The sequence below is a fragment of the Macaca fascicularis genome, chromosome 2 (genome assembly GCF_037993035.2).
Source record: "Macaca fascicularis isolate 582-1 chromosome 2, T2T-MFA8v1.1".
Classification (NCBI taxonomy): Eukaryota; Metazoa; Chordata; class Mammalia; order Primates; family Cercopithecidae; genus Macaca; species Macaca fascicularis.
Genome location: NC_088376.1, coordinates 128,456,841 through 128,478,362, shown reverse-complemented (window position 1 = coordinate 128,478,362; position 21,522 = coordinate 128,456,841). Strand labels below are relative to the sequence as shown.

Below are 21,522 nucleotides of genomic sequence, written 5' to 3'. Positions count from 1 at the left end.
ATCCTCTCTGTCCCTTTCCCCTGCGAGAGATGCTAAAGGAAATTGCTGAAAACTAGTCATTAGGAAATGTGAGGGAGATATTCTTTTTACACACACATACACTGAGTGACTCTGGCCTAGATCATTCCATTGTATGTACCCTGCCTCTTTCTCAGACTCACCCAGTTGTGTGGCACCTGTCTTCCTTTTCCCTAATGCCCCCGGGTGATAACCAGCATGATGATTGATCCCATCAAAGCTTCTACAGCCTACAAGAAGAAGCAGTGAGAGTAGTAGATGGGTGAAGGCATAGGATCACTTAAGTCAGTCTCCTTGCCTCTCACTTCCCATGGCAACTCCCCTTCTCTGCCTTTTGGAACCCTGGAAGATGGACTTTGCCATTGTATTACATTCCTTTAAAACATGCAATGTGAACCAGAATCCATTTTCATATCCACTCAGTGCCTGCCTTTTCTTCTCCATTAACTCCTCTTGCCCACCTTTTTGGAAGAAATCATTTGACTTAGACCCATAAATGATAAAAGAAACAAACAAAAAGAAGGACCATCCTCTGCATTGGCTTGGATTCGAGTCTCTGATTTTCACACAGCCTTTAATGACATTGGCCTAATGCCTCATCAGCACTTGGAGTTTTTCCTGTTGTCCATGTAAATCGCCGCAGTAGCCTTCGCTCTTGGCAGATAAGTGAACTGTAAATAATTTTGCTTTAAAATGGATCGATTTGTCATTTTTAAGCCACATGAATTCTTTTCATCATTTAAGCTCCTAAGTGCTGTCTGTATTCATTTGCTCTTCCAAGCAAATATTTTCAGTTTACTTTATAAGTACCTACATTTTGAAATCATTCTGGGAAATACTGATGAGTTGATTTTTTCTTCCCGTTTCCATTTATAAAAACCATTATGTCTTCCCAATTTCCCTGGCCTGACAGTAAGTAAGGGAATCATTCATTTCAGAGAGGTTGGTACAGTTTTAGTTTAAAAGGTCTTGTGATACAGGTTCATGGTCAACATGTGGCCAAAGACCTTTATGGAATTTTTAAAATTGAGCCCATTTCCATATTCCTAGCTGGCTATGAATTGAGACTCAGCAATAAGACTCTTGCTTCAAAAATACCAGCATAGTGACAACAGTTAGCGCTGGAAATTCCTTTCTTAACATATGGGACCCCTTCTCAACCAGTTACTCACACTAGAGATGTGGTGGGTGGATATCCTTGTTTCTAAGCTCTCCTCCTTTTGGTGATCCTCTTCACCTCTCTTCTCTCCTGTCCCCTCCATTCTCCTGCTCCTCAGCCTCCTCCATTCAGTCTGTCAGCAATCCCTGTTGAATTTGGCACCAAAGTGTCTTCTGACCTCACTTGTTCTTTTCCTGGGTAACTCCAGCTACCCTGGTGTTGCCCACCTTAGGTTCCCACATTGACTGTAGCTGGGGCTTCCTGACTGGCCTCTCTGCATTCACTCCTATTCCCCACCAATCCATTCACCACCCAGTAGTGACACCAAACTTTCTGGAAACATGTTGGCTCTTGGAACATCCCCACTTGAACTTCATTAATGGATTCCCCCTCTTGAAACTAAGAATGAAACCCAAACTCCTTACGTAGCCCACAGGGCTCATGCGTTATGTGGCCTCCCAGTTCCTCTCAGGCCACCCTTCCTTGCTGTGCCACACTAGCTTTTTTGTTCAGAAAGTCCACTTAGCACACCCTATGTTTTGTTTTTTTTTTGTTTTTTTTTTTTGTTTTTTTTTTTTTTTGAGATGGAGTCTCACTGTGTCACCCAGGCTGGAGTGCAGTAGTGTGATCTCGTCTCACTGCAAGCTCCACCTTTCCAAGTGATTCTCATACATCAGCCTCCCAAGTAGCTGGGATTACAGGTGCATGCCACCACGCCTGGGTAATTTTTGTATTTTTAGCAGAGACAGAGTTTCACCATGTTGGTCAGGCTGGTTTCGAACTCCTGACCTCAAGGGATCTGTGTTACTCGGCCTCCCAAAGTGCTGGGATTACAGGTGTGAGCCACCATGCCCAGCCTTCTCTTTCTGTTAATAGATTTTTTCCAGAGTCCTCTCTTTACCACCTTTCTAAAGGACGTTGCAGTGTGTTGCTATCAATATATTATATTTGATTAATATTCATCTACACACACTACGTATACACACACTTAGATACATGCCCAGGGATAAATTTCAAGAGCTCGGGTACCATCTATTCCTTGTTTACACGTTGTTTCCCTCGGTATCTGGCACACAGCAGGTGATCCTATGTATTTATTGGGTTAGGTGAATAAATCTATTGCAGGTAGGGCAGCCCACTTAGGAGGGCCTGGGCTGGATGTTATATCATTGGTGTACTATTTTTCCATTTTTCCATGTTCTTAGTGTGCACAGGGTTTCGTTAACAGACTTAAAAGTATACCTTTAACTACAGCTACTTGTCTTTGGACTAGTGTCTCACCTAGGAAAATGAGGTGAAATAAAATCGCGTTAAATGCAAATCTGATCCTGTGTCATAAATAGTTCAGAAGTGAACATATTCTCATGTCCCTAGTCTTCTAGGAGATGATCCAGACTACTGAAAATGCATACAAGTTTTCTTTAATTTGGGAGATATATAAACGTGGTTTTTTTCCTGGACAATTCTGGGCTCTAACCAGATAAAGGACAACCTCATAGCCGATCAGCATGCTCACAGAAAATTAAAAAAAAAAAAACTTCAAACTCCTCCCACACCCACAGCATAGTTTTAAAAAATCCAGAGTGCCAACAAGATACTAAGTTACAGAATGTATCTTCAAATTAATGAGTTTTCATAATTGAACTTGAGAAGGAACATAGAGTGAGGTTAAGTCTTAGCAGGGAGAACATCCAGAAAGCTTCCAGATTATTGTGTATTTAGCCCATTAGTGTGCCATTTATATATGTCAGTTAGAGATAGTTGAGTGGTGGCACAGTTTTTCGAGCACATTCTCAGGATGCTCCTTTACTTTTATTTTCTAATTTGAGGTATAAAGTTTAGATGGCATTTAAAAGAGACTCAGAGGTGCAGTTTGACCAAGAGGCAGTTTTGCAAACTCATTCCAGATTGTGTCTGTCATTTGGTGTTAAATTGGACCTAAATGAGTCATTTATTGGGGAGGTGAGAAAGGGTGTTATAATTTGAAAAATGGCCCAAGTGTTTCCAGTAGACTTCATTTGCACTCTCTGTTTCTGGTGGAACCATCTCTTCAGTTAGACGTAAGAGATCTAGGTCTTCCATGTCAGGGATTTGTTATACTGGGACAGACATGAGAGGGTTTCAAAAACCCATGATGTAACATGCTGAATCTCTGCACACGCATGTACAGGTATGTATGTAAAAGCACATACGCATTTTCTCTGGGATACAGGTCCAATACTTTTATCAGACTTTCTCGGTGGGTCAGGGATGCCAGAAGGATATTTCTCTGCAGTTCAGGAAGAGGGATCAAGTGGAAAAGGTTTGAGTTAGTCTTCAGGGGGTAATGGCCCAAGAAGACAATGGAACAGAAACTGCAAATAACCCTACAAAAGAAGCAGCAGCACAGGGCTGTTTCCTGCAGGTAATCCTGCAGTGTGCACACCTTTGTGAAGAGTAGTTTCCACACGAGGAGGAGACCAGAGCTTCCAGGGTCAGAATTTAGTGCTCATAGGCCGGCCCTGCAATCAATCTGGCATCTACTAATTTGAGGAACCAAAAGAGAGTGGTCCTTTGAAGGGAGGCATGCCACTCTCAGGTAAATGCAGAGGTCTTTTATTGAGTTTTTTGCTTTTACATTTAAAATATCTTCCCCCTTCAGAGGTGAACAAAAGTAAAACATTACTAAAATGTAAAAAAATAGGAAGTAGCAGTTCCCATTAATTCTATTTACCAAGGTTCATTTTGAAATGAAAATGACTTTAAATTTTGTCTTGATTATAAAAAGTATTCTCTGTGCACTATAAAAATAAAAAAGGTAGGCCGGGCGCGGTGGCTCACGCTTGTAATCCCAGCACTTTGGGAGGCCGAGACGGGCGGATCACAAGGTCAAGAGATCGAGACCATCCTGGCAAACATGGTGAAACCCCGTCTCTACTAAAAATACAAAAAAAATTAGCCGGGCATGGTGGCGGACGCCTGTAGTCCCAGCTTCTGGGGAGGCTGAGGCAGGAGAATGGCGTGAACCCGGGAGGCGGAGCTTGCAGTGAGCCGAGATCACGCCACTGCACTTCAGCCTGGGCAACAGAGTGAGACTCCATCTCAAAAAAAAAATAAATAAATAAATAAAATAAAAATAAAAAAGGTAGGTAATATGGGAAAGTATAATGATAAGAGGGAAAAACTCCACCCGTAATCCCATTTTCTCTATGCATTGTTATGTATGTTCACACAAAAATGGGCTGATGCTATACATGGTTGTTTATAATCAAGACCCTTGTAAAGACCATATTGAAGAGGGGGAAAAAAAAACAAAAACAAAAACAAACAACATTCCCATGTGCATGCAGAAGAAAATGGATATGGTATCCATCATTTACATTTTTTGACTCTGGCCCTGGGAGCTGAATTCACTGTTGGAGGAGAAACTGTTGAAGTTGGCAGAGCCGGCTTCTATCAACTCTTTGGAGTGGCAACCAAATCTGAGCTGAGCACTTGATCCTCAGAAGAGAAAAACGGTGACATGGGGTTATGATGGTGTTTGTTCCCACCCAAACATCAGCGTGTTTTCCTGGCATCTGCACCAGTGTGTTTTTCCCCTTGAATTGGAGTGAATTAAGCCTCTCATACAGTTTTCCCAAGACCTTCAGAGTAGCTTAGAATATGGTCCTCAGATTTTTCCCACAAGCATATCAAGTGTAATTTTAAATGGTCTATCTTGCCTTCATTAAATACATGTCCAATTGTTCTCAATTTTGAATCCTTGCCAATATCTGCATTCAAATCTGTAATAGTCAAGAGCAAATGAAGTTTTTGTCCTCCTTGGGCTTTCTTCAGATACGTGTTTCAAAGCAAGGACTGGAAGTAGAGGAAATACAGGGACCTGAGAATTAAGTGAAAGGACCTTGCAAATTTCCAGCAGAATTCCAGGGGAATGAAAGATGAAGGATCCCTGGGGAGACAGCAAGGAAAAATGGTCTTGATAGGATTGATCGGAACACCCGGTGGAATATATGGGCTCTGTAAAGAACTTCAGGGATCTAGAATGCTCAAGGTCAAAGCTCTTACAAAGTACTTTAAAACCATGAGCTCTACAGGATCTATAAAAGTGAAGGGAGAGCCCCTTCCTGCCCTCAACCCCATACAGTGCTTTAAATCAGATAAGTATAGTGACGTGGTGTCTATGGTGTATGAGGCATGACTGCAGGATTTTTTTGTTTTGAATAGGGAATGCTAAACACCTGAGATTACCACAGTCTTTTATTGGAGAAAATAAGAACTACAGTTATTTCCTGTTCTACCTACTATTTTCCTTTCCATTAGGTCTTACTCTCCATTCATTAGCCATTCTAACAGAGCATTTCGTAAAATGAGAAGGGTCTTTGCTGAGCAGATTTTAATAAACAAGGACTTGGTTATTCAATTGAAATTTAAATGGAACTCTTCCCCTTTGAATATTATAATACTTGAACTTTGGAGAAGTTGCAAATCTAAGAAGGGTGACCCCCGGAGGTCAACTCATATACAAAGTTTGATCATGGTTTTCAACCAACAGTACTATCGGCAGTTTAAGAGGTGAAGTGTAATGATTGCAAAATTGATTAGCTAAGAATTATGGAAGTTCTTCATATATTAGTAATTTATACACATAGAAATACCAGTAAACATATAATGCTAGGTATGATGTTTGAAAGATCTGACCTCTGTTTTTTTGGGTTTTTTTTGTTTAACAGTCGAAAAGAATGGATAGCAAACTCTTAGAGAGGAATTGGGTATTTCATTATTAAAAGATACAAGACATGGAGTCCTGAGGTGCATCTTTAGTCCTGATTATATTTCTTCTGGATATTATAGCCTTATCGTAAACCACTCATGGTATTTGGTGTCACATATTTTTGTGAAAATGAGGATGTTAAAACTGATCCATCTTGCAATAAACGAGCATAGCATCTTAGCTGAGAACCTGTGATGAATATTGGATTTGTTTTCCGCTATAACCCAGAGAACAGTATGGGTTATGATTATGTCTTTCTATCTGGCCCACCCCTCTGTTTGTCTGCCAGTCACCTAGGGATTTATCTGCATTCAGCATTAGCTGGAGAAAGGTGGGAGCCAAAATACTATTGATATACTTATGTATGTGTATGCAGAAGTGCTAAACAAAGACAAGCTGGTGGAAAACACCCACTCAGAGAACCAATAATGATCTTTTCTTCTTGCCCTTCTCACTTGCTTACTTTCAGCAACCACTGGAAAGGAAAGACAGCCAGAATAGTTCTCAGCACAGTGTTTCCAGCCACCGGAGCCTGCACACAGCATCCCCAAGCCACAGCACACAGGTGCTCCCCGAGTTCCCACCTGCAGAGGCCCAAGCTCCAGATCAAACTGACAGCTCTGGCCAGAAAAAACCAGATCCTTTTAAAATCTGGGCCCAGTCCAGGAGCATGTATGAAAACCGACGTGAGTAGCATCCTGGCCTCTGTCTTACCCTGACCCCTCCACAGGGCTCTACCTTTCTTTTGAAGGTTATTGAAAATAGAGGAGTTGCAGTATGTAAACCGGATAAAGTGAAATCCACAAGAGGCAAAAGTATGGCCAAGGGAGTGGACTCTGCTGGCTATCCATGGAGGCCTCACTATGCCTTCAGTCTGGGGAGAGGGTAGAAGTGGATGGTTATCAAATAAATGCCCTGGGTGAAAATGGGTTTTTTTTTTCCTCCCTTCAGTTAAAAGGCATGGTAGATAAGAGCTGCTGTCTCATTAATTCCCTGAGTGGAGATTGTGATGTGCTCTGAGCACAAATCCAATATGCAGTAGAACTTAAATATGATTGACTGGGATTGTAGGGCTAATGAGAAGAAATTAAATGCTTTTTAAGTGGTCTCTTGATTTTCAAAAATACTGGTAATTTTTTTTAACCATTATAATCTCTCTAAACATTTCCCACAAAAAGGAAAAAACAATAGCAGTGAGTGGTTGTGCTTTAATTACTTATCCAGTGCTTTACCTTTTCTATAAATACAAGCTAGTGATAGTATATTTTGTAACTTCTTGGCTCATATAAACATAATATCACTCTCATGTTTAATGTCTTACTTTTTATTATGAAATGATTTCCAAAAACTATTCGCCATAAATAATATTCATTTATCTTACCAATGGAAGTTCCTAAAATGCCTTAATTTTAGGCGATGCAAACTCCTTGTTGTTGTTGTTGTTGTTGTTGTTCTTGGGTTGCTGTTTTCTGATGTTTTCTTATGAGTATAATTGGTCAGGGTGAGGCAGCTATGAAGGACAGATACCTCATTTTCTCTTTTTGGTATGGGGTAGGGGAGAGGTGTTGTGACGGTGGAGATTCGGTTTGTTGAAGGGTCTGAGAGAAGCTGGAAGAGTGAAGAGTGAAGAGTGCTCATCCTCCCCTCAGCACAGGTTTCATTTCTAGCTGCAACTGTGGTCACTGCTCAGCAGGGACATCGAGAGTCGTGGCAGAGAGGTTGTGTGAGGTGTGGGGCCCTGGCCTCCTGTCCACCACACAGACTTGGCTGTGCTGTGCTTCCTTTGCCGGCTGAAGTGTATGCTGAAAGTCAACTTCTCTGTGACCAAGCAAAATGGGGCAGTGAGGCCAGCATCCTTGTCTGAGGAGGAAGGTTGGTCAGTCCACTGAGTGATACTCAGCAGTTTGGGGGCAGAGGTGAGCCTGGAGTCTTGCTGGTTATCAAATGTTAGGAGTTGCTCAGGGCTCTATCCTTTTCCTCCTCAAGGGAGAAATATTACTGCCTTCTTACTACCACAATGCATGGAATTAAATGGGCTGTTTTGGCTACAAGTTCACTCTGCTGACAAAAAGCCCACTGATTTGAGCAGGGACTTATTTTAGTCGCTGGACTAGAAAGACACCCCTAAAGTACCCCCGAGGCCTGACTAAAGGAAATGAAGTTCCATTTGGAATGACCTCATATGCAGTGGATGCTAACCAGGAACCAGATTCTGTCCTCATTGTGTCTCCTCACTCATTGTAGTGATTTCACTGAAGTAAACCGTTTAAGAGATGTTTGTAAAGAGGAGCGTTTTCACATTCCCTCCACATTTCTCTCTAAGCATGTGGCTCGTCCAATCAATGGCCCGACTTCAGTTAATGTTGAGATATTGCTTTATTGACCGAGCTCCTGCTTTCCTCAATACAGTACACATTTATGATTGAGTTTTCCTGTATGAATCTTTTCATGATAAAATGAATTGCATTCTGAAGGGCTGGCAGGGGCATCATGGGTTGACAGGATAATTCTAAAACATCCGTCTAATAGAAGGCTTTTGCTCAAATGCCATTTTTACCCTGGTGGTGGCAAATTTTCTTAAGAATTTGACCTAATCAAATGTTTCTAAAAAAGTTTTCACCAGGAAAAAAAAAATAAGAAAAAATATGTAATGTGGCCATAGCCAGCTGCTATAAGTACTGAAATTGCTCAGGTGGCAGCCGGACTGAAATATTTGGGGCCAGGCATTGTGACTTACTCATGTAATCCCAGAGCTTTGGGAGGCCTAGGCGGGCGGATCATGAAGTCAGGAGTTGGAGACCAGCCTGGCCAATATGGTGATACCCCGTCTCTACTAAAAAATACAAAAATTAGCCAGGTGTGGTGGCGTGTGCCTGTAGTCCCAGCTACTCAAGAGGCTGAGGCAGGAGAATCACTGGAACCTGGGAGGCGGAGCTTGCAGTGAGCCAGGATCATGCCACTGCACTCCAGCCTGGGTGACAGAGTGAGACTCTGTCTCAAAAAAGAAAAGAAAAGAAATATTCAGAATGGTGCCAGTTTTGTTCCTTCACTTTCTTTAACATCTGAGGAATCGGATAGAGCAGCACAAATGGGAATCTATTCCTTTTTGGTAATTGGAGGCTCTGTAGTTGACTGATAGATAGTAGCAACCTAATTGATGTTAAGATTCACATTGATTTCTTCCTCACTACTAAATGAGGATAATGATGAGACCTCCCCCTGGCCCCCATGGTGATTATTCAGTATCTGTCACAGATTTTATTTTCACAGCACCTAGTAATGAACCTGCATCAATCTTGTGTTTGAATCAGTATTTTTCTTTATCTCAGATCAGTTTCTGCCATTCCCTTAGGTTGTTTCGTATCTTGTCTTTCAAAGAGAAAAAAGTGTATAGCCTTGTTAGTTGTGATTCCCTGCCCCTTCTCCCCAAGACAGTAAAATGAGCAGAGTACTCCAGGAAAAACAGGAAAATTGAAGTCAGCAACAGCAGCTTAACTGTGCCATATTACCCTCTTTTTGTTGAAAATACATTGTTCTTTTTCTTTTCTTTTATTATTAGGGGCAATGTGGAGATTAACACAATCTGTGATCGCATTCCTTCACATGGTCTAAATTTGTTGCGATGTACCATATTTTTGATATGGCCATCTCTCAAGGCAGCAGCATTAGAGTGAATCAGTCTGAATTACACATGTGTTCATGAATCCCTTTGAAGGGTTTCAATGTTTAATTAAAAACAAAGACTAGCACTAAAGTCCTTTAAAAGCCATGTTGCCTGTTTTATAGTTTCTCTAGAATTGTGCACATCTTAAAAACAACAGTGATGCAGTCTTATTAGTAAATGTTTAGGAGAATCAGATCACATCCAGTAGCATTTACTACAAAAGAAATTACAAGGCTTGTAGTTGAGACTTTGCCTGTTCACTATATAGCTTGGAAGAAAAAGCTCAAAACTGTCCTATTAACCAACATTGTAAATCTGTCCTGCTTTGGAGAGACATGCTTACAAGTTTGGAAGTGGCGATTGAGCTTCTTTATCATAGTAAGCTTAAGAAGCTTGGATATACCTCCAGATTTTAAGAGCTATTATGACAGTATTTGTGTGTTTGTTCAGTTCTCCGATAGATCCATTGATTTGTGTCTCTAAATATAAGACTGTTCTGGCTTGAAATGCTTAGAATTCACCTGAACAGATATTAGTACAAGAATGAATTTCATCCTGAACTTGATACACTTTTGAATAAATGCTGTAGTTTAATGGTAGCACAAATATACTTAAATTTTTCCAAAAGCAATAAGGGTTTAGACAAACCATGATTGAAGTAAGGCCAATCAAGAATGTGTACTTTAGAGTGTCATTAAATAAGGAGAGTTTAAGATAGTAATAGGAGTTATAGGAAACGCTCAATGGTGCAATTGTAAATTCTAGCTTTTTGATAGGTAAAGCACTGTGAAAAAAAAAAGAAAGAAAAAAATGGAATCAAACTATGGTCTTTTTAAATAACAGCCATGACCTTTATTGTGAAAGCTGAACTGCCTGTTCCTTATCAGTCAAAACTAAATTAAAGTGAACTAAGAGAAAGAATGTACATTAAGCTTTGCAAAATTGTGAAATTAATATTCCAGCCATGTCACCTTCACCTGCATCGGGATTGAGCAAGGGTGAGAGAGAGAGAGAAATCAATTCCACGAATTTTGGAGAATGTCCGAGTAAGGATCTGCTGAAAACTTTTGTCTCTCCATTTTCATTCATCTTGTTTGATGTTCTCATTGGTCTGGGGGCCTGGGGAGAAGTTCAGAAAAGAGAGGGAAGAAAAGAGGGGCATGAAGGGAAGTGCCTTGGAGCTCTTGTTGACCAAATGCAAACCAAAGACAAGATGGAATAAAAAGGGTTTTGCATGCCCTTGTCAAGTCTGGAAATGTGTTAGTATGTCTGTAGTAATGGAGACACCAGCAGGTTTCTCTGCAAACCTGGTGGTTCCATTCTCTCTAATTATCAAAGGAAGTCTTTTGACTGCTTTATTGAGTTGTCACTGGCATTGCCAAAAGGAGACTAACTGCAGAAATTGTTCATATGCAAGGGCTTACAAATGAAAACTGGACAAGGTTTTCTTAGCTCTATTTGATTTAGCCTCACTCAAAAAAAAGGGATATTAATATCGGAAAAATGGTTCTACCTTACTGCCGCCTAAAAACTTAATTGTAATAAAACCTGCCTGAAGTAAGGAAGGAAACCATTTCCGGGGAAGTAGTTTAGAAACTTCAATGCCTCTAAGAAGAGGTGGCCTCGGAGGACACAGAAGAGAGAAATTTCATAATCCCATAATGTGTTTCAGTACTGATTTATTGCCAAAGTTATATATTGGGGTAAATGGCATTTAGTTGGTAGAAGAGTAGAATTGTTAAAATGCCAAAATTGAAGTAGCAGAAGACTTTCTTTGTAACATGTCTGTGTGTTGATGTTTGTATCTGTGTTTTCTGGCTCGCTGTTGTGTCTTTAACATCCCTAGTGTCAGTGGGCATCTTCCTTTTCAACAGAAAACCTTTAAATAAATTTGCCATTTTCCCACTGATTCTCAGAAGGAAATGAAGCTTTTTTTTTTTTCATGTGGACTAAACGGTGTGATAAGCCTAAATCTGTTGGCCACAACCTCCCATACCATGCTAGCTCACACCTAAATGAGCAACAGTAGGCAGAAACTTGTTACATTTGGTGTCACTGTAGGATGGGCAAATGTTCCTGTGTTAAATGATGCTGAGAAAAATAGGTCTGGGCTGGAAGTCTCTGCAGAGGCCCTTTCGTTGTTCCCAGAAAGGCCACACACTCAGCAGACCTAAAACAGACTCTGCCAGGAACCCAGTGCTGGCTGGACAGCACCAGTGGTCTATTTCGGTAATAATCCTCCTGCTTGAGTGAACCAAAGACGGAGACACAACTTGATTTAATTTGTTGTTTCATTGAGGCTATTACAGCAAATATCCTTTAGCCAGCTACTCGAACAGAAAGAAAATATTGTTACCTTAGCGTGCTCAAGAAAATATTACTCTCAAATTGTGTTTATGGGAGTCCTGTGCTGTAGCTTAGCTCCATGTTCCCGGTGTTTTGCAGCTTAGCCTCAGCAATTATAATAAAAGCAGTGGATAGAAAGCACCCATTTACAGCCCTGGCACTGAGATAGCTCAAGTAAAAAGATCAGATTCGAACTCCTCTGACTTGTACTTACTGGTCATTTGGTTTCTTGTTTGTTGGTGCATTCATTCACTATACATTTTAAGTTTGTGGGTGAATCACTAAAAAGGGACATCTCTTCACCAACCTAAAATCTAAACATCCACCTTCTTCTTCCCTATTCCGTTGTACAAAACTGGAGAAGAAAAGAATTAAATTCTCAGGCCCGCACTTTCCTTCAGCCCCAAATCCAGTTAATTAAATAAGAAGGTATGCACTACAGCGTTTGAAAATCTCCTTTAGGATTCATTGCAACCGAATCATATTTTTTTCTCTTTAAATAAAAGATACGTCATTTTATAGGTCATAAAACACCCTATGTATACATTAAAATATTAAGTAAGAATTAAATAGAAATAACCCTCTTTTACCTTAGTGAAGTAACAGAGTGGTGTATAGAACGATTTCATGTATAGTAAGTATTTTCTTATGGAAATTACATTTCTTTTAAAAAACAAGATATTCATTTTAAAGCCCTGGACCATTACTGGGCGTTGAAAGTAAAATACCAAGTTATTGGAAAATGAATTAATACTTTTAATGCTGAAATATCATAGGCAAATTCTAGAGTAAATCAGCGATTTTGGCAATGAGATATATGATTCATTAATATAGACTCTTTGTCATCACCATTGATCTTAAGGATTTGGAGGCCTGGCTGATTTTGGTAATAGTATTGAAATCCTAATAAACTTTGTACAGTCACCCCTCAGTATCTGCTGGGAATTGGTTTCAGGACACCTGCATCCCCCACCAAGGTTGTAAAAATCCATGGATGCTTAAATCCCTAGAAAATAGCATAATATTTGTGTGGAACACACACATACACACACACACACTCTCCTTCCTGTATTATTTGTTTGTTTATTGTTTATGTATTTATTTATCTATTTGAGACAGCGTCTCACTCTGTCACCCAGGCTGGAGTGCACTGGGGCAGTCATGGCTCACTGCAGTTTTAACCTCCCTGGCTCAAGCGATTCTCCCACCTCAGCTTCCTGAGTAGCTAGGACTATAGACACACACCACCACACCTGACCCATTTTTTATTTTTTGTAGAGACAAGGTCTCACTATGTTGCCCAGACTCAAATGCCTGGGCTCAAGCGATTCGCCGGCTTTGGCCTCCCAAAGTGCTGGGATTGCCACTGTAAGCTACCGCACCCACCTCCTCCTATATACTTTAAATCATCTCTACATTGCTTATGACATCTAATACAATGCAAATGCCATGTAAATAGTTGTGATACTGTATTAGGAATAACGACAAGAAAAAAAAAATCTCTACGTATTCATCACAGCTAAAACCATTGTAGGTCTAACAAATTTTCTATCTGTGATTGGTTGAATCTAAGGATGCAGAACCCACAGATATGGAGGGCTGACTGTATGCAGAAATACTAGAATGTTTGAGAGTAATTTTTGGCAAAAATGATCTAACAAATTATTAGCATTGCTAGTCTTAATTATTTTAAGGAAGAAGAAAGTGACTTAAAGATAAATCAGAAAGTCTGTTTAAACCAAGCTGTTCTCTTTCATCCTCTAGTAGAGGAAACATCTGGTGACTTAACATGACTTCAGAATCCTTAGAGCCGGCTTCAGAGGTGGCTCTGACTTAGCCTGAGTTCTGTTCTTGGACATGGACACCTGCTTTGCAGTGTGGCACATCATACTTTTAATTTACTTAATTCCCCTTGCAAGAATACTGAGGAAAGCAGTTAATGCTGACTATTTGTAGTTAAGGATCATGGCTTGGGCTTGATTCGGAATTATCAAACAGTGATGAGTCCTTTGAAGAACTTTAGGGCTCAGTGACTATTCCCACTATTTACTTTATCCCCATGTCTTCTGTTATTTCACCTGTTCAGAGTATTTTGTTTCTTTGCCTATATTGAAAAGCTTCCATCTGATCAAGCACCACCATTCTTGTCTTGCAACTGTGTTCATCTTGGGGATATCACTGCTTTTATCAGAAAAATAATCCATGTCTTTTTTCTCCCCTCTCTGCAGTTCCAGATTACCAGGAACAGGACATCTTCCTCTGGAGAAAAGAGACTGGATTTGGATTTAGGATTCTGGGTGGAAATGAACCAGGGGAACCTGTGAGTCTTTTGCTCGTCTCTCTCCCCAGCATATTTTTCTAAGGCTTCAAAGCAAATTGGCAACAGTGACAAATCACCAAGATTTGTCCAGCTAGATGCAACACTGACTCTTTCATCTTGAGTAGTATGGGTTTTTCATTGGGTTTTGTGGAGCACTGTTTGTCTTGAGGAAGAAGAGACTAGATTCTTTCTAAAAAGTTTGTATGCGTGTTTGTGAAAAGTGGCAGCTGCAGCCTCTGTAGACCACCCCTTTCCCCCAAGGGAGACAAAAACAGAAAGCAAAACAGGATAATCATCACCTGATATAACAGTAGCCTGGTCCTTCTGGCCAGGTCCCTTCACTCTGCCAGCAGGTACTGGGCTTTGTGTGTTGAGTTGCTGGTGTGCAGAGAGTATTTCACAAAGCCTTATGGGACAGTGATTGGAGAATGTCAGAACCCTGCCTTTACAAAACTTGAGAAAGAACCCTGAGTAAGGGTCAAGAAACGTTGAACTTCCCTGGATCTCAGTGACCTCCATTTTGGAATAAATTTAGAATAACATAACAGGGTTCTTTTGAAGGAAGAAAAGAAAACTAAAATAGGTATTGTTAATTTCCTTGTGATAATAATAGCCATTATTCATCGAGCGCTTACTATGTGCCAGGTTCTGTGCTAAAGGCTCTTAACATACATTCTCTCATTTATCCATCAAACCCACCAGTTTATCCCGTTTTCACATTGAGAAAAAGAAAAGCTAATTAACTTGCCCAAGATTACGGAGCTACCAAACGGAGGGACTGACAAATAAGGTCTGACTCAAATCCATGTTCTTAGCAACTATTTTGTCAAAGTTCTTTGCAAACTGTAAATGCCATGTAAAGGTAACTATAGCATTATTGTCTGCTGGAAAGGCAAGGTAGGCACAAGTATTTTAGCTAAGGTTTAGTGAATGGCAAATATAACAGTAAGACATTAACTATAAAGAATGCTCTGCTTTCAGGTGCTAAAAGACTTCGAAAATGGAGATGTCCAACTAATTTTTGCTTCATTCATTCATTTAAGAGTATTTATTACATATTCCCTATTCCTAGGCATGATGCTAGACTCTTAAATAAAAGTAATATTAAAATTTTATTAGCAGAGTTGTATGGAAAGAGAGTTTTTAGGTAGGTAGGAAAGAAGAATAGGTTGTACAATGAAGGGAGAAAAGTGATTTATATCTACAGCGGAGAAAAAGAAAGAGTGAGTTGTCAGTAGGCCACAGATAAACAGCTGGAAACTAAGCAAGAAATATTCTTTCCACCATTTAATAATTGTGACAATACTTAGCACAATGTCTTGTACACAGTGGGTGCTCAATAAATGTTTGTGGCATGCCTGCAGACATGAATGAATGAATTGTTCCCAGAGATGTGAAGGCCATTGATGTCACAGTAAATGTAGGAGAGAAGTGTTTCATCCATCGTTCAATTATTCAACAGATTTATATTGGTCACATTGTACCACTGGGTGCTGCTGATACCGACGGCCGCCTGAGGTCTGGAGATGAATTAATCTGTGTGGATGGGACGCCAGTAATTGGAAAATCACACCAGCTTGTGGTCCAGCTTATGCAACAAGCTGCCAAACAAGGCCACGTCAATCTCACAGTGCGGCGTAAAGTGGTTTTTGCGGGTATGTATTTCATTCATTCGTTCAGACAGTGCGTTGTCACTTGATTCACAGAAAAGGCCTCCTTCCTGTGTCTGCCTCCTTGAGCATCTATTTTAGCAAATGTTTGCAAATGTGATCAAGCTCAGAATTTCCAGATGGCTTGCTTCTCTCAAACCCTGCAAAAATTACTGTCATTCTAAAGTACTTTAATGTGCCGTTTGCATATGTTCAACAAAGTCTTCCAGAGGAAGGCTTGTTGAATATATATTACTTCCCTTCTATCTCCTTGCAAATCAGAACTTAGCCATCCTCTTCATTTGATGATAATCCTCAACAAATGAGGTCATTATGAAAGTCAGAAGAGTTGTAGCTTCATATCAAGAGAACAAAAATTGGGTTTGTGCTACAAAATAAGCTCATAAAAAAGTTACTGATTTCTTACTGTCCTATGTATTAAACCAAGATTTTTTTTTCTTTCTACAAGAAAGTTGTAGAGCCAGCCAGTTCTAGGTCAGCTTTGATTCCTTCTTCCTGCCCATAAGCTTTGAACTTTAATTCTCAAAATACTACATATCCTTTCAGGCTCAGCACAAATATAACCTTCTTCCCTCGGAAATTCCTCCTTCCTCCGACTACCTTCAGATTTTAGCATTCCCTCCTTGCCATTCTAGTGACTCATGGTTTACTTCCACATCCGAATCTGCCATTTTGAGACAGTGAATTGTGTGTCTGTCCTTTCCCTTGACCTACCAGCTTCCTGAAAGCTCACGTTGAATACACCTTGTTGTTCACCTTTGGATGCAGCTCCCACTTTGAAACCTTTGAGACAGAACCCAGAATACAGCAGAAGTGATTGTCTTCTATCAGTTGAATTACTGGAGAAATATGACCTGAAATATTATGAATTCTTGTGGCATTAATATTAGTGAAACAGATACCTGCCAGATCAAATTAATTGGTACCTTGTTTTTTTTTAAAAAAAAAAGTATAACCCATTTTAAATGGTATATGATTAATTATAGAATTAAGATGTTAAATTCCAGTGTGAGAGTCCTACCTCCTGCATCCATGGAAAACAGTGTTAATCTGCTGTAGGTTATGTCCCTAGAGCTTGTTTGTGGCCTCACAATCCTTCTTAACATAGTATTCCATGCAGCTAAAAGCAGTCAGTTAGAACTGGTTTTTGAGATGAGATGAAAACTATCTGGCTTCCCTGGCCCAAATAGAAATAGTAAGGCAATGTGATATTTTGTGTTTCAGGTTTATTTTTTTAAATATTAAATATTTTGGATTTTTAGCTCTGTGTAAAAGGCGTGTCAAAACTATGAAGAGACATTATGCAAAGCGAACTAGTCACAAAAGGAGAAATATTGATTCCCTTTATATGAGGTACCTAGGGTAGTCAAATTTATAGAGACAGAAAGCAGAATGATGGTCGGTGGGGAATGGAGGAAATGGGAAGGGGAATTAGTTTTTAATGAGTACAGAGTTTCAATTTGGGAAAACGACAAAATTCTGGAGATGGATGATGATGATGGTTGTATAAAAATGTGAATGCAGTTAATACCACTCAACTATATGCTTAAAAATGGTTTAAAATTTTGTTATGCTTATTTTTCCACAATTAAAACAATCTATGAAAAGAGAAGCTTTTGAAAATAAATACAGTCTGATCCAAAACTTGGACACAACACACATTTTGTTTTTGGCATAGTTGGTTCCACCTACTGTGTTGGCTGTTTAGGAGCGCTTTAGTAACACTAGCACGGTGACTAAATTCAGAAGGAGGCCAGTGTATCCGGTTCTGTGATCAGAGTAGATGTTGACACCTGGAAGCTAAGAAGAGAAGCGTATGTGTCTCACAGGTGTTGTCATGAACCCCACATAGGACAGGTAGCCTCAACGTTACCGTCACCTTACTGTTCGTTGCCTGATGGAAAAAGCTGAGTGGAAATGTGATTGGAAAGTAATGACAATATGAACGTGCATCCAAGGTTCTATCTATGAAGCCAAAATGGTGGTCTTCGCGGATGTAGCCCTCACCTACGCTTAGGCCCATCCCTTTGTGCAGTGGGGAAATATTTCACAGCAGGTTGATCTTGCTGCAAACTTGATTCTGAGTGTGGATGTCGACATATAGCATGCTATAAAATAACGAACGCTATTTGCGAGTCCCATTTGGTGTTAAGTAGGATCAATGTTCGTAGATACTGAATGGTTAATATTTGTCAAGAGAAGCTGCTTTCAATCCGTATATCCAGGTTTTGTGAAACCAGGTGCTGTCTCCTCCCCTCGGTTCATGTTTTGATTTCTTGAGGGAGTTGCGGGAAGGAGGGATGGGCAGCAGGATGGAGGGGCTGCCGGACACGGTAATGTACGCGTGCATCTCTGTTACAGTACCCAAAACCGAGAACGAGGTGCCCTCGCCAGCCTCCTCTCATCACAGTAGCAACCAGCCAGCCTCGCTGACGGAAGAGAAGCGCACCCCGCAGGGCAGCCAGAATTCGCTGAACACGGTGAGCTCGGGCAGCGGCAGCACCAGCGGCATCGGCAGCGGCGGCGGCGGGGGCAGCGGCGTGGTCAGCACTGTGGTGCAGCCCTACGACGTGGAGATCCGGCGTGGGGAGAACGAGGGCTTCGGCTTCGTCATCGTGTCCTCGGTGAGCAGGCCCGAAGCAGGCACGACCTTTGGTGAGTGCTGAATGTGAAATCGCCCAGGATTTCCTACCATGCCTGGGAGTTTTTGTTCTCCTGTGAGTGAAAGCTGACGCAGACCTCATGAGCAGAAATGCTTTATGGCTTCTTGCTCTGGGTAATTAAAGACTTAATTGGGGATGGAGTTGATTTGGTAGCTTTTTCCCTTTTGAAGGTTGGGAATATTTGTTTGGCCCTTTCAACTTCCACCCTGAGAATGTGATCACGCACAGACGACTTAAAGCATACACCAGATTTGCGTGAAATTTGAATAGCAGCCGGGTGCAGTGGCTCACGCCTGTAATCCCCGCACTTTGGGAGGCCGAGGCAGGTGGATCACTTGAGGTCAGGAGTTTGAGACCAACCTGGCCAACATGGTGAAACCCCATCTCTACTAAAAGTACAAAAATTAGCTGTGCGTGGCGGTGCATGCCTGTAATCCCAGGTACTTGGGAAGCTGAGGCAAGAGAATCGCTTGAACCTGGGAGGTGGACCTTGCAGTGAGCCCAGATCGTGCCACTGTATTCCAGCCTGGGTGACACAGCGAGACTCCATCTGAAAAAAAAAGAAAAAGAAAAAGAAATTTGAATAGCAACCCCTGGACAGCATACAGAGTCTACAGTTTTTGCCAAAGCAAAGCTTTTGAAAGGTATTGAATAGGACAGCACTAATTGCAAGGGCCTCAGAATGGTCTTAAGAATATCTTAAGAGTTTTTACAAGGAGCATAGGGCTGTAGAAATGCTCTAGGAAAAATAGAGGTATAAGGAATAAAAATACTACAGGAGATGCTAGTCCACCTCATCTGTGTTCTTTCTCTACTGTATTCCCATAGGAATTTTTAAAAAATTTTAAATAATATTTTTACTGTTGCTTGATTTAAAGTCTGGTTAAAATCTGAGTTAAGAGTCATTTGATTTTCCTGTCTCATCCAGACATTGAGGGTTTCAGCAAAGTATGTAGAAACACAATTGTCACTTTCTCAGAAGGTTCACTCTCTGCTGGGTACACTAGCAAAGACCAAGAGAAACCCAGATGATTGCAGAAACTAGTGATATATGAATGTTTCCCATTGCGATGGATTGATTATAGATGTACACTCCAAAAATGATCCACCTTCCTGATTGAGTAAAAAGTCATTTGTTATCTCCCGAGCACGTTTGTTACTTACTATGGAATACAATGGGAGAAGGGAAAGGGCTGTGCAGGCTGTGCAGGCTTTTCATGTACCTCAGCTCTATCCCTGAATGACTTACCCACGTGGAAACTGGCTAGGACCAGCAAGGTGCTACACCCCTTTAGCATTCTCATCCAGTAGAACTCACTTGGCCTCCATTTAGTCTTGGTGTGTTGCTTCCTGCTAGAGCTGTCTCCCCGTAAGTTTTATGTTTAACAGGGGACAGTGACCCAGCCAGGTCTATGCATGTGTGGCTGCAGTAACAAATGCCCATTACTAACAGTGCTTTTTGAGCTACATTAATAAAGTCATCATAGCATGTCATGGATGGATGACCTGAAATCAAAGCAAGGTTTTTTTGGTTTTGTTTTAAAATTTATTTCAGAGACTTTCCTGCTTAATATAAAAATAAAGAGAAGGAAGAGGGGAGAAAGAAATCCCAAATTATTTTCTTCAGATTTACAATTTGACTGTCTCCATGCATCCTGTGATGTTCCTAACTATTTCAGAATTGTCAGTTTCACCTTCGAGAAAGAAATAGCATATATGTCAAGTGGCAGGTTATGTGTTATATAATGAATATTGTATTCACACTCACAATTTGGTCTTTGATTGTTTTCCTTTGGCTCTTACAACAAACAAATTAAACTTTCCCTAATACCTTGCATGAGACTTCTGAGCTTTGCTGAGCTTTCCTCAGACCTGCTATTCGATACCTTTGTGATACCAATTGTCCTTGGAGATCAACTAAACTTAGTCAAGACCTTGAATTTGAGTATGGGAGCATTCCAGCACGCCTACCTGTTGTATTCTAATAGACTGTTAACTTTTAAAAATTATCTTACCTTGATGTTCCATCCTGTGATACAAGCTCAGGCAAATCTGCTGAAATTCAAAGGAATTAAAGCGCATTTTCCCACACACGTTACCCTTAAGGTCCAAATTATGACAGAAGAGCCTACTCAGTTAGTTGTAATGTCCCTCATGTTAATTTTGTCACCCTTTCCAAAAGGTAATTCAACTGCATAACTACCTTCATAGTCCCCAGAAAGACAAATTCTCAAAGTAGGTGAATATGCATAAGAACTTTGAAACTCAATACATGATTAACTAGATTAACTAGAAATCTATATCAGGCCTCAAAGCCAGCCACCTCTCTCTAGAAGTTAGCAATGACATGCAGTGCCTCAAAGTGCATGATAAACCTTTCTCTCCAAATGCACTTTTCCCGGTCTTTGATATTGTGGATGTGCAGTAACTGATGATGAGAAAGGAGATGATTAAAGGAAAAAGGGTGAGGAAAGATTTGAACCTAGCTTTGGATCAATGTCCTCAGCCTAAATAGGTACTAGATTTTCATAGTCCTTTGAGGGGATTTTTGTGAGGCAGGAGGATGATTTCAGAGCTAATGAACCAGTCGGGCCACACTCTGAAAGCACATAAGACTAGCTGCTTGAGCAAAGGTCCTAAAAGGAAAAATAAGCTTCAAGGTTGGGTGCTTTCTTAGCTCATCTCTTACAATTACGCCCATTTTCTAAAGCTTTCATCATTCTGGGGAGAAGGCAGAAAATCTGAGTGTTTGTTCATTAGGTGTTTTCAGATTGAATTTTTGGTGCTAGCAGACTTATGCCTCACCAGATGCCCAGTGATTATTTTTCTAAACGGAGAAGGAACAAAACATTGGCAGAAGCTTAAACAACAGCTGGCAAAAATGAAGTGACATGAACACAGAATGAGTAAAAGCATCCATCCCAGCCTT

At 40.6% G+C, this 21,522-nt stretch overlaps 1 protein-coding gene across 50 annotated transcripts in view; it reads left to right on the top strand.

The window, feature by feature from the left end:
* MAGI1 (membrane associated guanylate kinase, WW and PDZ domain containing 1) overlaps positions 1 to 21,522 on the top strand; it is a 677,437-nt gene that overhangs the window by 633,248 nt on the left and 22,667 nt on the right. For 26 of the 50 annotated variants that reach the window (XM_074032621.1, XM_074032638.1, XM_074032620.1 and 23 more), the window contains 5 exons: positions 6,400 to 6,616; positions 10,557 to 10,640; positions 14,169 to 14,260; positions 15,723 to 15,915; positions 18,292 to 18,585. In XM_074032621.1, the coding sequence (XP_073888722.1) occupies positions 6,400 to 6,616; positions 10,557 to 10,640; positions 14,169 to 14,260; positions 15,723 to 15,915; positions 18,292 to 18,585 (880 nt within the window). The remainder of the gene's footprint in view (positions 1 to 6,399; positions 6,617 to 10,556; positions 10,641 to 14,168; positions 14,261 to 15,722; positions 15,916 to 18,291; positions 18,586 to 21,522) is intronic. The other 24 variants (XM_074032628.1, XM_074032633.1, XM_074032650.1 and 21 more) reach the window with 1 other exon arrangement.